Here is a 17669-nt window from a genome sequence, read left to right as displayed (position 1 = left end):
AAACAATCTACGAACTCTGAACAACAAACACAGATTTAGAGACGGAGAACGAACAAATACGGGGAGGCAGCGATTGTTTTCAGAGCCTGGAGCCAGTGTACCAGCCAGCGGATTTTCTGGAAAAACTAGTTTCCCAGTGATGGCTCGGAGACAGCAGTCCATATCAAACCACCTAAAGAAGCAGACCATGACAGCTTCTCCAACCCCCCAAACAAAAGAATCAAAATCTTTCCCAAATGAAGATACAATCCTGGAATTATCAGATACAGAATATAAAAAACTAATTTACAGAATGCTTAAAGACATCACAAATGAAATAAGGCAGACTGCAGAAAAAGCCAAGGAACACACTGATAAAACTGTTGAAGAACTCAAAAAGATTATTCAAGAACATAGTGGAAAAATTAATAAGTTGCAAGAATCCATAGAGAGATAGCATGTAGAAATCCAAAAGATTAACAATAAAATTACAGAATTAGACAATGCAATAGGAAGTCAGAGGAGCAGACTCGAGCAATTAGAATGCAGACTGGGACATCTGGAGGACCAGGGAATCAACATCAACATAGCTGAAAAAAAATCAGATAAAAGAATTAAAAAAAATGAAGAAACCCTAAGAATCATGTGGGACTCTATCAAGAAGGATAACTTGCGAGTGATTGGAGTCCCAGAACAGGGAGGGAGGACAGAAAACACAGAGAAAATAGTTGAAGAACCCCTGACACAAAACTTCCCTGACATCATGAAAGACGAAAGGATATCTATCCAGGATGCTCATCGAACCCCATTTAAGATTGATCCAAAAAGAAAAACACCAAGACATATTATCATCAAACTTGCCAAAAACAAAGATAAACAGAAAATTTTAAAAGCAGCCAGGGAGAAAAGAAAGGTTTCCTTCAAGGGAGAATCAATAAGAATAAGTTCAGACTACTCAGCAGAAACCATGCAGGCAAGAAGGGAATGGGACGACGTATACAGAGCACTGAAGGAGAAAAACTGCCAGCCAAGGATCATATATCCAGCAAAACTCTCTCTGAAATATGAAGGCGAAATTAAGATATTTACAGATAAACACAAGTTTAGAGAATTTGCAAAAACCAAACCAAAGCTACAAGAAATGCTAAAGGAGATTGGTCAGAAAACCAATAATATCAGGTACCAGCACAATACAAGGTCACAAAACAGAACGTCCTGATATCAACTCAAATAGGGAAATCACAAAAACAAACAAATTAAGATTAATTTTAAAAAATAAATAAACAAAATAATACACATAACAGGGAATCATGGAAGTCAATAGGTAAAAGATCGCAATAATTAAAAAGAGGGACTAAATACAGGAGGCATTGAACTGCCAGATGGAGAGTGATACAAGGCGATATAGAATGATACAAGTTAGGTTTTTACTTAGAAAAATAGGGGTAAATAATAAGGTAACCACAAAAAGGAATATCAACTCCATAATTCAGGATAAAAGCCAAGAAAAACGTAACGACTCAACAAACATAAAGTCAAACACTATGACAATGAGGATCTCACAATTTAATAAGAAAAACGTCTCAGCACAAAAAAGTATGTGGAAAAATGAAATGGCCAACAACACACATGAAAAGGCATCAAAATGACAGCTCTAAAAACTTATTTATCTATAATTACCCTGAATGTAAATGGACTAAATGCACCAATAAAGAGACAGAGAGTCACGGACTGGATAAAGAAACACGATCCATCTATATGTTGCCTACAAGAGACACACCTTAGACTTAGAGACACAAACAAACTAAAACTCAAAGAATGGAAAAAAATATATCAAGCAAACAACAAGCAAAAAAGAAGAGGAGCAGCAATATTAATTTCTGACAAAATAGACTTTAGACTTAAATCCACCACAAAGGATAAAGAAGGACACTACATAATGATAAAAGGGACAATTGATCAGGAAGACATAACCATATTAAATATTTATGCACCCAATGACAGGGCTGCAAGATACATAAATCAAATTTTAACAGAATTGAAAAGTGAGAGAGACACCTCCACAATTATAGTAGGAGACTTCAACACACCACTTTCGGAGAAGGACAGGACATCCAGTGAGAAGCTCAACAGAGACACAGAAGACCTACTTACAACAATCAACCAACTTGACCTCATTGACTTATACAGAACTCTCCACCCAACTGCTGCAAAATATACTTTTTTTTCTAGCGCACATGGAACATTCTCTAGAATAGACCACATATTAGGTCATAAAACAAACCTTTGCAGAGTCCAAAACATCGAAATATTACAAAGCATCTTCTCAGACCACAAGGCAATGAAGCTAGAAATCAATAACAGAAAAACTAGGGAAAAGAAATCAAATACTTGGAAAATGAACAATACCCTCCTGAAAAAAGACTGGGTTATAGAAGACATCAAGGAGGGAGTAAGGAAATTCATAGACTGCAACGAGAATGAAAATACTTCCTATCAAAACCTCTGGGACACAGCAAAAGCAGTGCTCAGAGGCCAATTCATATCGATAAATGCACACATACAAAAAGAAGAAAGAGCCAAAATCAGAGAACTGTCCCTACAACTTGAACAAATAGAAACTGAGCAACAAAAGAACCCATCAGGCACCAGAAGAAAACAAATAATAAAAATTAGAGCTGAACTAAATGAATTAGAGAACAGAAAAACAATTGAAAGAATTAACAAAGCCAAAAGCTGGTTTTTTGAAAAAATTAACAAAATTGATAAACCATTGGCTAGACTGACTAAAGAAAAACAGGAAAGGAAACAAATAACCCGAATAAGAAATGAGAAGGATCACATCACAACAGAACCAAATGAAATTAAAAGAATCATTTCAGATTACTACGAAAAATTGTACTCTAACAAATTTGAAAACCTAGAAGAAATGGATGAATTCTTGGAGAAACACTACCTACCTAAACTAACACATTCAGAAGTAGAACAACTAAATAGACCCATAACAAAAAAAGAGATTGAAACAGTAATAAAAAAACTTCCAACAAAAAAAAGCCCTGGCCTGGACGGCTTCACTGCACAGTTCTACCAAACTTTCAGAGAAGACTTAACACCACTACTACTGAAGGTATTTCAAAGCATAGAAAATGATGGAATACTACCCAACTCATTCTATGAAGCTACCATCTCCCTGATACCAAAACCAGGTAAAGACATTACAAAAAAAGAAAATTTTAGACCTATATCCCTCATGAACATAGATGCAAAAATCCTTAACAAAATTCTAGCCAATAGAATCCAACAACACATCAAAAAAATAATTCACCCTGATCAAGTGGGATTTATACCAGGTATGCAAGGCTGGTTTAATATCAGAAAAACCATTAATGTAATCCATCACATAAATAAAACAAAAGATAAAAATCACATGATCTTATCAATTGATGCAGAAAAGGCATTTGACAAAGTTCAACACCCATTTATGATAAAAACTCTCACCAAAATAGGAATTGAAGGAAAATTCCTCAACATAATAAAGGGCATCTATGCAAAGCCAACTCTTTTTTTATGCAAAGCCAACAGCCAATATCACTCTAAATGGAGAGAACCTGAAAGCATTTCCCTTGAGAACGGGAACCAGACAAGGATGCCCTTTATCACCACCTTATTCAACATCGTACTTGAAGTCCTAGCCAGGGCAATTAGGCTAGACAAAGAAATAAAGCGTATCCGGATTGGCAAGGAGGAAGTAAAGTTATCACTATTTGCAGATGACATGATCTTATACACAGAAAACCCTAAGGAATCCTCCAGAAAACTACTGAAACTAATGGAAGAGTTTGGCAGAGTCTCAGGTTATAAAATAAACATACAAAAATCACTTGGATTCCTCTACATCAACAAAAAGAACACCGAAGAGGAAATAACCAAATCAATACCATTCACAGTAGCCCCCAAGAAGATAAAATACTTAGGAATAAATCTTACCCAGGATGTAAAAGACCTATACAAAGAAAACTACAAAGCTCTACTACAAGAAATTCAAAAGGACATACTTAAGTGGAAAAACATACCTTGCTCATGGATAGGAAGACTTAACATAGTAAAAATGTCTATTCTACCAAAAGCCATCTATACATATAACGCACTTCCAATCCAAACTCCAATGTCATATTTTAAGGGGCTAGAGAAACAAATCACCAATTTCATATGGAAGGGAAAGAACCCCCGGATAAGCAAAGCATTACTGAAAAAGAAGAAGAAAGTGGGAGGCCTCACTCTACCTGATTTCAGAACCTATTATACAGCCACAGTAGACAAAACAGTCTGGTATTGGTACAATAACAGGCACATAGACCAATGGAACAGAATTGAGAACCCAGATATAAATCCATCCATGTATGAGCAGCTGATATTTGACAAAGGACCAGTGTCAGTTAATTGGGGAAAAGATAGTCTTTTTAACAAATGGTGCTGCCATAACTGGATATCCATTTGCAAAAAAATGAAACAGGACCCATACCTCACACCATGCACAAAAACTAACTCCAAGTGGATCAAAGACCTAAACATAAAGACTAAAACGATAAAGATCATGGAAGAAAAAATAGGGACAACCCTAGGAGCCCTAATACAAGGCATAAACAGAATACAAAACATTACCAAAAATGATGAAGAGAAACCAGATAACTGGGAGCTCCTAAAAATCAAACACCTATGCTCATCTAAAGACTTCACCAAAAGAGTAAAAAGACCACCCACAGACTGGGAAAGAATTTTCAGCTATGACATCTCAGACCAGCGCCTGATCTCTAAAATCTACATGATTCTGTCAAAACTCAACCACAAAAAGACAAACAACCCAATCAAGAAGTGGGCAAAGGATATGAACACACATTTCACTAAAGAAGATATTCAGGCAGCCAACAGATACATGAGAAAATGCTCCCGATCATTAGCCATTAGAAAAATGCAAATTAAAACTACGATGAGATTCCATCTCACACCAACTAGACTGGCATTAATCCAAAAAACACAAAATAATAAATGTTGGAGAGGCTGCGGAGAGATTGGAACTCTTATACACTGCTGGTGGGAATGTAAAATGGTACAACCACTTTGGAAATCTATCTGGCGCTACCTTAAACAGTTAGAAATAGAACTACCATACAACCCAGAAATCCCACTCCTCGGAATATACCCTAGAGATACAAGAGCCTTCACACAAACAGATATATGCACACTCATGTTTATTGCAGCTCTGTTTACAATAGCAAAAAGCTGGAAGCAACCAAGGTGTCCGTCAACGGATGAATGGGTAAATAAATTGTGGTATATTCACACAATGGAATACTACGCATCGATAAAGAACAGTGACGAATCTGTGAAACATTTCATAACATGGAGGAACCTGGAAGGCATTATGCTGAGCGAAATCAGTCAGAGGCAAAAGGACAAATATTGTATAAGACCACTATTATAAGATCTTGAGAAATAGTATAAACTGAGAAGAACACATACTTTTGTGGTTACGAAGGGGAGAGGGAGGGAGGGTGGGAGAGGGTTTTTTATTGAATAATCAGTAGATAAGAACTGCTTTGGGTGAAGGAAAAGACAACACTCAATACATGGAAGGTCAGCTCAATTGGACTGGACTAAAAGCAAAGAAGTTTCCGGGATAAAATAAATACTTCAAAGCTCAGCGGAGCAGGGGCGGGGGTCTGGGGAACATGGTTTGAGGGGACTTCTAAGTCAATTGGCAAAACAATTCTGTTATGAAAACATTCTGCATCCCACTTTGAAATGTGGCGTCTGGGGTCTTAAATGCTAACAAGCGGCCATCTAAGATGCATCAATTGGTCTCAACCCACCTGGAGCAAAGGAAAATGAAGAACACCAAGGTCACACGACAACTAAGAGCCCAAGAGACAGAAAGGGCCACATGAACCAGAGACCTACATCATCCTGAGACCAGAAGAACTAGTTGGTGCCCGGCCACAATCGATGACTGCCCTGTCAGGGAGCACAGCAGAGAACTCCTGAGGGAGCAGGAGATCAGTGGGATGCAGACCCCAAATTCTCATAAAAAGACCATACTTAAGGCTCTGACTGCGACTGGAGGAATCCCGGCGGCCATGCTCCCCAGACCTTCTGTTGGCACAGGACAGGAACCATTCCCGAAGACAACTCATCAGACATGAAAGGGACTGGTCAGCGCGGGGGGGGGGGGGGGGGGAGAGATGCTGATGAAGAGTGAGCTAATTAAATCAGGTGGACACTTGAGAGTGTGTTGGCAACTCTTGTCTGGAGAGGGGATGGGAAGATAGAGAGAGAGGGAAGCTGGCAAAATTGTCACGAAACGAGAGACTGAAAGGGCTGACTCAATAGGGGGAGAGCAAGTGGGAGATGGGAGTAAGATGTATGTAAACTTACGTGTGACAGACTGATTGGATTTGTAAATGTTCACTTGAAGCTTAATAAAAATTAATTAAAAAAAAAAGGGAGCTTGCAGTGTATAGATTAATGGGCTCAGTGAAGAAAGAAATTTCTTCTGGTGCTGGCTGGTTAAAGAGGTGCCAGAGGACACCAGGGAGAAAAAGTTCCTCTTCTCAGCAAAGCTGCTTGTGTTGGCCATTTGTTCAAAAGGTTCTATTCACTTACTTATGCTATTATGAAAAAAGCCCATAGGAATACAGACTGGAATTCCAATAAAACCCAAAGCAACCATCAGGCCACTTTTAGGTGACAGCTGTGTGACCTTAACAACAACTGCTGTTCTACTAATACTAATCTAGTAAACCTGAAAAGCTATGGCCTTCATTAACAGATACCTCAGGTCACCCATCTAGTTGTTTTTTTTTTTCCCCTCTCCTCCTCTCCCTACTCCCATGTTAAGTTAAGAAATCCACCAGAAGGGCTTGAGATCACCTACCTCAGCTCTGGCGGTCTGCTCAGTATGGGTCAGGAGGTCATCCACTTCTAGCTGCAAATTACTCTGTCTTTTCCAGTTTCTGCCTGACCCACTGTAGATTTTCTACCTGGCCCTCAAGCACAGTGAGGCTGTCAGCAAAGAGGCAGAGGTTGCCTCAAAGTGCAGTGTCTTGGTGAAGCTTCTGGAATTTTGTTTCGTTTCTTACTTACCTCCAGCTGAGCCAAGTTGGCACCTTCTGCCTCGTCTAGCCTCTATTCAAAGTCTTCCAGTTCTTAAGTGTGGTCAGCTGTTTCCCTCTCCACCTTGGCTCGAGTGGTCCTTTCGGATTCCAGCTCTTCTTTCAAATCCTGTATCTGAGTCTGTAGCAACAAATAATTTCTGTGTTTACCAAGCCCTTGCAGCACATTTTCTGTTCAAGAGCTTTACCTTATTATTTTTTTTCATTTATTTCTCAAAACTAAGAAAGATGACATGACACTTTTGATTCCTATTTTATAGTAAAAGAAAACAGAATATACAAACAGAAGTGCTTTGCCCTAATTTAGTGCCAAGGCCAGAATTAGGATTTGTAGTTCCTCCAGATGCACCAGCCCTTGCTGCTATGCAGCTTCATCACAGTATGCACAGGAAGGCAAAACTCAGCAAAGAACACTGCCCAAGGGAATACGAAAACATCTTTCATCCATCAAGAAAACCCTACAGAGAAATTATTTTATATATATACACATATCATGATGGATTTCACATATAACGCCTCACTCATCTGGAATTTTTTACCTGACAACCTCAACTATCAGGAACTTAGGCAGAAATCTGATCAAGAGAATGAGTATCTCGAAGTTCTAAGCTCAAACAACATACTCATAAGAAACGACGTTAATTTTAAACACAATTCTTAGAAACTTGGTTTTCTAGTCTGCAGGAGATTTTCAGTAGCAGATCTGAAGTAATACATTGGAGTTGGTGGAGAAACGGGGACTACTAAAGTGAGGAATAACCTGACACAATTAGAGGATGAAGAATTACTAGGGGGAAAAAAGGTAGTGGCAAGAACCCTCAGAGCAAACAGCCCTTTTAAGGTAGAGAAAAACAGCACTATAAATCCAGAGAGCATCATTGTATTACAGAACATGAAGCCATTGACATTCATTAACTTCACCTCAAGTAATTAGGCATAGGTTAGGGCAGGAGGAAAAATGAGAGAATCTATTTTAGGATATCTTTTTCTTTGCAGTAATTAAGAGTGCTATGACTTAAAAAAAATGACTTAGAGGAAGCTAATTTCTGGATCGTACCAAATAAGTAGGCTATCAGCTCTCTGTATGAAATGTGACAGAGAAGGTGCTCAAAAAGGTATGATTTCCACATCCGAATAAACGTTGTCCTCTTTCAACTAGTTACCTTGAGATCCAATATATTTATCTCAAACAATACTGTCATTGAACCAAACATTTCCGAAACATTTATTTGGAAATAATCTTTAGAGCAACACTTAAAGACATCAAGGTAAGAAAATTTGTCTTTTGGATAAACTGAGGACCTGACTTTTTTTATTTTTGAAAAAGCTATCATTTGAAGGTAAGTCTGGTGAATACGATGGGTAATCACTTGATTAATAACGTGTCTGAAAATAAAGCATGTCCATAAAGCAGTGAGATTGGTTTTATTTGGCTCAAAATGTCTTAGAAGTTAATTATCAGAAAGGAGTTCCAAAACCATTTTAAGTAATGCTTACATTATTGAGATAAAAATTTAGCTCCAAAGGAGAAACACATCCATCTGGATGTATAGAGAGATAGAGAGATACAGAAAGAGATAGATATAGATATATGTGTGTGTGTGTTATTTTATAACATGCTCAAAGAGTATAAAACAGTTACATGGTCTAAGACATAGTTATTCATTATAAAATAATGTTTTGAGGTGACAAATAGCTACAGAATTGAGTGATTTTTAGCATAACTGCCTTCTAAGAATAATCATCATAAAAAATTAATCTGCTAAGACCAAATGCTTACCACAGCTCAGGCTCCATGTTTAGCATTCTCAATGTACCCTTGCACAATATGAGCTCAAAGGTTGTTGGGAGGGTTCATGAGTGAAAATATACTCATTTGGGATTTTAGCCAATGCCAAGTTAGCAATTCATTTTTATTATCCTCATGATAAGGAAATTTAAGCTTAAAATTTCATTTTCCCAGAGTCAAACATCCAGAAAGTGGTAGATAAAAGTTGGAACACCACAGTTTTCCCTCTTAACCACTGTGCTTTTGTTGTGCTGTCTATGGCTAGAAGGGCATTTACCAGGGAAGCACCAATCATCACCCGTCTTGGCCTAAATACAGATACACACGGATATTTGATAAATTACCTGAAGCTCTTTAACCATCTTTTGAAGCTAAGCTGCTAGACCTTTCTCATTTGCCACCTTTGAACTCATTTGGCTCATTTCTAATTCTTTCCTGTTGGGAAAAGGTAACTAGTGGAATTGTTTGTAATAGTAATGTTTTGTTTAAATATTTTTTAATTATATAAATGATGCATGGACTTATTCTCATTAAAAAAAAAAATTAACTATTATGGCTATATTTGAAGTCTCCTTGTCTTTACACCCAGTCCTGTTCCCTCTCTAAAGGTAATCACCATTATCAGTTTGACGTCCATCCTTCCAGACATTCATTTTTCTAAGCATTTACATTTGTTTGTGTTAATATGTGTGTGTGGAAAGTTTCATTTTCTTGACTGTAAAAGGTATAAAACCAAAAAACCAAATCCATTGCCATCAAGTCGATTCTGATTCATAGCGACCCTGTAGGTCAGAGACCCATGGGGTTTCCAAAGCTGTAAATCGTTACAGAAGCAGATTGCCACATTTTTCTTCTGTGGAATGGTTGATGGGTTTGAATCACTGACCTTTTGTTTAGCAGCCGAGTGCTTAACCACTGTACCACCAGGGCTCCTCGTAAAAGGTATAAGATTGCATATATTTGTATAAAACCCATAGTTCTATAATTTATTTTTAACCCAATAACATATTGGAGATTTTTCTATGCTGGCCCACAGATACATGTTTTTCATTTAAAAATTTTAACTGTGGCATGATTAACAAAGTGCATGATTTGAACATAATGTTGTTGTTATGTACCATCAAGTCGGTTCCAATTCATAGTGACACTATGTACAATAGAATGAAACACCATCTGGTCCTGCAACATCCTCACAATCGTTGTTATGCTTAAGCCCATTGTTGCAGCCACTGTGTGGATCCATCTCTTTGAGGGTCTTCCTCTTTTTCACTGACCCTCTACTACACATGATGTCCTTCTCCAGGGACTGATCCCTCCCAGTAACATGTCCAAAGTATGTGAGACATACTCTAGCCATCTTTTCTTCTAATGAGCATTCTGGTGGTACTTCTGTCTTCAGTCATTAGTGTTTGACCCGTCAAATCTATTCTTGAGATGGTCTCTAAATTGAGGTGGGTGTACTCAAGGTCATACTTTAGTTCTTGTGGAATTGTTCTTATTTTCTTCAGTTTCAACTTGAACTTGCACCTTAGCAGTTGATGATCTGTTCTGCAGTTGGCCCCTGGCCTTGTTCAGGTTGATGAACATTGTAGTTTATCCATTTTCCTATTAATAATCGCTTAGGTTTTTCCCAATATTTTGCATTTCCAAATAACACTGTTCATACACTTGCCTCCTTGTGTACATGTTAGTGTTTCTCTATGTGGACACTGAGCAGGTAAATTCCTGGATCGTATATAGGTATGTGCTTTAAAATACAATAGCCTTGCCCTTTGCCCTCCAGTAGCAATATGCTATTGTTATTTTCCTATATTTACCCTTAGCATTATCATACTTCCTGATTTTTCTTAACCCATTTTTTATTTTGAACTCTCTTGTTCACCAGTGATGAAAGCATCTTGTCAACGCTGAGGAATTAGCAACAGTCAATAAACCAAATGATTTGCCTGTTTGTGTCCTTTTGTCATTTTTTTCTATTAGATTGTTTGTCCTATTATTGAATTACACATTTTCTTTTAATAGTCTAGATATTAATTTTTTATATATGTTACAATATTTTCTCCCATTTCATTATCTTGTCTCAACTTTATATAATTCTTTTTTTCACACACACACACAAGTTTAAAAACTTGATGTAGTCAAACATCAATATTTTTCTTTTATGTTTTTGGCTTTTTTGTGACTTAAGAAGACTTCTCCTGTCAATTACCTAAAACTTATCACCTATATTTTCTTTTAATGGTTTTATAGCTTTGTTTTTACATTCAATTGTTTAATGTAACTGGATTTTGTACGTGTGAACAGTTCGAGGTAGGGATTTAACTTTTACCTCAGAAAATTAAATAGCTACTAATTCCAACTCCATTTATTAAGTATTATATCCTGTCCTCACTAATTTGAAATGTCACCTTTATCACATATTAAATTTTCATATATACATAGGTCAATTTGGGCAAAAAGGTTTTACAAAAAAAGTTATAACTTACTGAAAACATGCACTTCTTAAGCATCAGAACTCTTTAAACTGTGGCCTACAAGGACTTGGAGTATCATTTTTCCTCTGAGCTAAACAGTCTTCAAAATTGAATCCGTTTTGCCTTGCACTATTGTTACTTATTTCACTTTCCCAAACATCTATTAAATTCAGTAACTTAATAGTAGAATATTAGCCAAGCCTCACCAAGGAGATCCTGTATAATGACAACGTATGTACACAACAAGAAAACCAGAACCTCATAGCTGCTCACTTGAGTATTTTCTTTTCCTGTGGGCCCCAATCATTCATATGCTTCCAGCTTTAATCTGGCCTTATCACACTCTTGGACCTCACAGTTTTCCCTTTTTATTTGGACTATTCTGAATAACTTGAAAACCTGTAAATGGGAAGAAGGAAGTTGAGCTAAATCAGAAAAAGACAAAAAGTGAGATAATCCATTTCTCTGAGCAATGAAACCAAACCCAGAGAGCCATCTTGCTTTGAGTTCCTTAAGAGTATAAGGAATTCATATGATTTGGAAGTTCCACTAATTTTAATCATTGTCATGTTTGCTTTCAACTTTAAGTTTTAATATTTATGCAGTAGTAAAAAAAAAAAAAAACTTACATAGTAAATTATTTGACAAAAAAAAGCTGTGTAAATGATAATGAAATTGTGTGTGACAAGTATTTCTGAAGTGATCAGACTTTGAATCAAGGTCTTTTTTTTTTTTTTTAATTTTTACGCCATTGTTTTTACCATGAGTAAAAGAAGTGAGCTATTTTCATTCTATTGGTTTGCAGCCTCTAATTCCCAATAAGTTAATTCATATTTCATATGCCTTATACCTTTTATTCATATCTGCTAGTCAGATGCCCTCTAGGTTACATTCTTCTAGATTTACTCTTTTTTATAACTATATAATAAAGTCCAGGAAAAAAAAAAAATCACATACTTGTTATCCTGCTCTTCAGATTTTGAGATACCTGGCCCTAGAGTCTTGAGAATAAATGAAATGAGAGAGCTGCTGCTTCCAGTATAAAGTTCCCCAGAATCTCATGTCAACAGAAAGATGGCTTACTTCCTCAGGTTTTCTGCTAGTTGCAGCTGGCTGCTCTCCAGGTTCTCCATACTTTCCTGGTTCAGCTTTAAATCTCTCCAATTTGCACTTTTCTCTTTCACAGTGCATTCTCACTTTTCTTTCCTGCTCAAGGGCATTCTCGATCTGACAAAAGGAAACACTATTCAGCCAAATAAGTAGCTAAAGTTTATGCCTCCCTAGGTGTGTTCATTAACCACTATCTCTGGGAAAAGAAAAGTAGAAGCAGATTTTGTAAATGATACCTAGCACAGATATTTTAAATAAATATTGCATGCATCAATAGGTTAACAAAAGAATATACAGTCACAGTGATGTAAGAAAACTTTAGAGACAATGGAATAAGAGCTTTGTCCTAGGGAGGAACCAATAATAAATGGCCAGTGAGCTCTAGTTTGATCACTTCCCAGTAATGAGAAGCTCGCTTCTTCACATGGCAGCTCATTTCACGGGTGGATAAGTCCATTTACTCAGAAGTGCTTCTTCCTAGAAGCCAAAATATCCTCTATGAATTCTACCCACAAGTCCAAGCTCTGGCTCTGTTCTCTGGAGCAACACCAAGCAAATCTTTCTCCGTGTTGTAACGTGATGAGGGTGGGTCCTGCCTGATGTGACCCCTTAAGTCATTGAGAGACACCAGGCCTTTGAGAAAGAGAAAGTGGACTTTATCACAAACTGGTAAGCAAGGAGCTCAGAGACTAAGTCTCAGATTAGTTCCCTGAGGTTGGGGCTTCCAGGGTAGATATACGTTTTGGGATAGGGAAGTTATGCATAATTCATGAAGCTTCTGAGAATAGGCTAATTGGAATAGAAACTAATTAACACGCATGGGGGTGCAGTGTCATGGCGGCTAGGGGTGTGTTTTTTGGGGTATGACGCATGAAGTTCATCTAAGGATGGCTCTGCAGCTTACTGCACATGTCTGAATGGAGGGAGAGCAGTGAAGTGACCTTGGGCCACTACCCAGGATGCCTTATCAGGAACTCACAGACAGGGGCGTGATGGAGGGAGGGGAACAGTTTAACCCTGTTGGTTATGAAGTGACCATTATGAATATTTAGCACCTTCCCTGGGTCTGGGCCAGGACAAACATGTCTCAAACATATCAAATCATGGGTCCTTTCAAACATGTCTCTCATGGCATGATTTCCATACCTCCTTCACCATCTTGGTAACCCCTTCCAGTCCATAACATCATGTCACAGTCTGGTGCCCCACCAAGGTGGTCAGAACATTCCAGCTTTGTTTAGTTGAGCAGGAGGCTTGGTAACAGCGACAATATAGTTTTTGATCATTGTCATGTTTACTTTTCAGCAATGGAAGATACTTTCTGTAAGCAGCAAAAGACATAAAATCCAAATGAAAGGAGAATTCTGGAAGGTATACATAAAAACCTGAAAGTAGGTGAATTTTAGGAGAGAGTGAGCATTCATGTGTATGTATGTATGCAAATGTGCACAGCACTCATAAATCTGCATACAGAGGCTTTGGGAAATAAGCATCAGTGGGAATAGGAAGAGAGGTGAAGACAATTAACAGGTAATAGAGAAAACTGATAGAGACACAGTAGGAGAAAGCACATAACAACAGTAACAAACCTGACCACCCTGTCAGCAGTTTTATAATGGCCAAACTTTAGGGGGAAATAAAAGAAGGAATGCTTGTACTGTGTCAGCTGTAGAGGGAAAAAAAGAAGAATGATGAACTCATCCCTTGAACCTGGTCTGAAACATCCTTACCTCACAGGGTTACTGAAGGCAGAGCAGGAGCACCATCTTTAGACTCTTATAAGTATTGTCCAGTAGTGTGGGTAGAACGCAGCTTGTGGCTTGCATACTGTAAATAAATCTCAACCACTGGAGACAAAACAGGGCCAGCCTTTAAACCAATTCCTCTGCACCATGTATGGAGATGTCCAGTTTTTACTTAACTTCTGTTAACAGATTCAGGAGAACTTGGTAGCATAGCTTATTTCCTTCATTATTTAGATGTGGAGGCCTTTTTTTTCCCTCCTTAGCATACACTGAACCACTACAGGCAAAGCAGGACCCCAGCAAATAATCTGTCATATATGGGTTTTAAATGTAACTTTCACATTTAGGGGAGGAACACTGAGATGAAGGGTAAAGGGTTATCTCTCAAAGTGACTGACTTTCCCCTATAGCTCCCAAAGAACCTGGTATTTTGCTCCAGGAGTATATCAAATAGGGTTATGAACGAGATCTGTTCCAGTGTCTATAAGTTGAGTTTGTAATTAAGTAAGAACAGGTACATAAGGTTCTTATTTAGCCTTATCTTATTTATAGTGCTCTGAGTTGGAATCTACCCGATGATAAGGGGTTTGGTAGAAGAGAACGCTCAAAGCCTTTTCAATGATTTAGAAGCTGCACGTGCAGCAAGTGAAGGCGATTGTGATGAATTTCTCTAAACACGGGTTGGTTCAATTGTTTCAAAGTGAGGGCAAATTTACATAACATTAAAGAGCAAGTACAAGCTGTCAGTTAAGTGGGACGTTCATAACCTGGGGACTGCCTGCTATCAACATACCCCTGGAGCAAAATGAAAGTTACATTTAAAACCCATACATGACAGATTATTTGCTGGGGTCCTGCTTTGCCTGTAGTGGTTCACTGTACATTAAGGAGGGAAAAAAAGGCCTCTTTTTTAATATCTAAATAATGAAGGAAATAAGCTATGCTACCAAGTTCTCCTGAATCTGTCAACATAAATTAACTAAGTAAAAACTGAACATCTACATACACATGGACAGATAGCTCGCTAAATCACTATTTACCTCATGAACTTGCTGTTCCAATTTCCCCTTTGCTTTGCTCAGGTTACCCTCCTCTGCCTGCAGGTCACCCAGGTTTGCTGGCGGGCCCCTGCACAATCTTGGTCACTGTTAAGTTTGCTGAGATCCTCTTTTAGAGACTAGTTCCTCGGTCAGTTTCTTGACCTCAGGGAAGAAGACAATGAAGCCTTTATTAGCACTGCTACTGAAAGGTTGGACATAAGGCTAAGAAAGGTCACCGTGTCTCTTTTCTACTACAGAAATTCAAAAAGTATCCACTGTCATAAAGACTCTAATTTACCCCAATTCCTAATACATTTTCAAAAACTCTAAATTCACTTTTTCTTCCACAAAAAATAATCCGTTATCTGTCATGGGCAGGGATTGAGACATTTTGGTTAATGAAATGTTATTAATAGAGTTATGACTTATGAGTGGCCCATTTTCAGAGTGTTGTACATATTATTGTATAACAATAACACCACTAGAGGTAATCTGGAGTCCCTAGTGGCACAAATGATTAATGTGCTCAGCTGCTAACCAAAAGGTTGGAGGTTTGAGTCCAGTTAGAGGTACCTTGGTAGAGAGGGGCCTGGCAATCCGCTTCGGAAAAATCAGCCAATGAAAACCCTATGAACCACAACGGTCTGCATGAGGTTACCAAGAGTTCGGGGCCAACTCAATGGCACTTAACAACAGCGACAAAGATAACTTAGCACTTTCTTTTGAGGATTTAGGAGGCGTATACTGATTTTGGAAACCCTGGTGGCGTAGTGGTTAAATGCTATAGCTGCTAACCAAAAGGTTGGCAGTTCAAATCCACCAGGCGCTCCTTGGAAACTTAATGGGTCAGTTCTACTCTGTCCTATAGGGTCTCTGTGAGTTGGAATCAACTGGACAGCAATGGATTTGGTTTTTGGTTTTTTATACCAACTTTATACCTAAGTGTCCTAAGCAAGTTCAAGAAGAATTCCAGCTGATCGAGTGTGTGATAACGGAAACTGGCTATCCCAGGCCCACTTGCTTTTTATGGAAAGGAATCAGTAGCACAAGGGCCACTAGGTAACCTTCTGTCGACATTAGGGTGTCATTTTGTAGTGTAATTATTATCTGAGATCTGATACAGACTCCTCAGCTACTCTCAATCCATATGCAGACACACAAGTTGAAACCCTCACCTAAAACAAACAAAAAACCAAAATCCTTAACTGGAATTAAAGTGACATCATCAAGGTCAAACTCCAAATCAATGTCAGAGCTGGGGATTCAGAAACATCCCAAATCACCTTTTAGTAAACTGTAACATGCTTGCTCTCCTTCCCAAAAAAAAGCATACTTAGTGTCCCAATGAAACCATTTCACTCTTTCTATTAGATTTCTGATGCAGTAAGATTGGAGTAAATGAAAACATTTCACTTGGGAGATTAAGTGGTGTGCCATAACTTCAAATGGGAAACTTGACTTGGGGTAACGCAGTTCATCAGACTATTTTATGTGGCTCTGATTCACCGTGTTGTAAAAAGCTGCAGGCCACTGTGTTAATTAACTTAAACAGAGCAAGTCTGGTACCAAAGCCTGATTTGAGTGGAATTCAGGGATCTAGTCCTTCCAAACATCATAGAAAAAGTACCTTGTGGTGTGTAGCATGCTTCTCCTTTTCTGACTTCGCCAATATTGTTTCCAGGTCATTGATTTCTTTCTGCAAATACAGAGCATTCATCTTCCAGTTTCCACCCCTTGGCAGTCTGCTCAGAATTTATCCCCTCTTCTTCCTCCACCCGCTCAGACAGCTCCTTGACTCTGGCCTCCAGCTGGATCTTGGATTTAATCAGCGACAGGCACTGCTCTTCAACATTTGCCAGGGTCTCTTGCTCCCGCCATGATGAGGAGAAAATTGTTGCCAACAGCTGGAAGTAATTTATGAGCTAGGCGAGAATGCTGCTTAACACATAGCAAAGAGATAATTGTCTGCCCTCTGCCCAGCACTTTTCACCTACCTTTCCTAAAAAAAAAAAAAAAAAATCCTAGGCAGCTGAAATAGTATTCCCAGCTCCCTGATCTATTGTTGAGAAGTGGAGGAGTTGCTTGTGTTTGGAGGGCTTTCGATCTTTCAGGCACATTCAGAAGATTAGATTACCTCTTCTAAAGCACTTAATAGAATCCTGGTGGCCTAACGGAGCTAATACCCCCCAAAAAACCAGTCCCGTCGAGTCGATTCTGACCTATGACGACCCTCTAGGACAGAGCAGAACTGCCTCATAGAGTTTCCAAGGAGCACCTGGCAGATTCGATCTGCTGACCCTTTGGTTAGCAGCCGTAGCACTTAACCACTATGCCACCAGGGTTTCCAAGCAACAATATTAGGA

At 38.4% G+C, this 17669-nt stretch overlaps 1 protein-coding gene across 1 annotated transcript in view; it reads right to left on the bottom strand.

The window, feature by feature from the left end:
• MYH15 (myosin heavy chain 15) overlaps positions 1-17669 on the bottom strand; it is a 209814-nt gene that overhangs the window by 51941 nt on the left and 140204 nt on the right. Inside the window, 13 exon segments of the mRNA XM_064273474.1 lie at positions 6911-6977; positions 6979-7048; positions 7051-7076; positions 7078-7107; positions 7109-7269; positions 9282-9372; positions 12495-12569; positions 12571-12638; positions 15307-15377; positions 15380-15444; positions 15446-15468; positions 16934-17014; positions 17016-17210. Of these exon segments, the coding sequence (XP_064129544.1) occupies positions 6911-6977; positions 6979-7048; positions 7051-7076; positions 7078-7107; positions 7109-7269; positions 9282-9372; positions 12495-12569; positions 12571-12638; positions 15307-15377; positions 15380-15444; positions 15446-15468; positions 16934-17014; positions 17016-17210 (1023 nt within the window).

This window comes from Loxodonta africana, chromosome 20, assembly GCF_030014295.1.
Source record: "Loxodonta africana isolate mLoxAfr1 chromosome 20, mLoxAfr1.hap2, whole genome shotgun sequence".
Lineage (NCBI taxonomy): Eukaryota > Metazoa > Chordata > Mammalia > Proboscidea > Elephantidae > Loxodonta > Loxodonta africana.
Note: the sequence above shows the minus strand (reverse complement) of the source record. Positions and strands in the feature narration are given on the sequence as shown.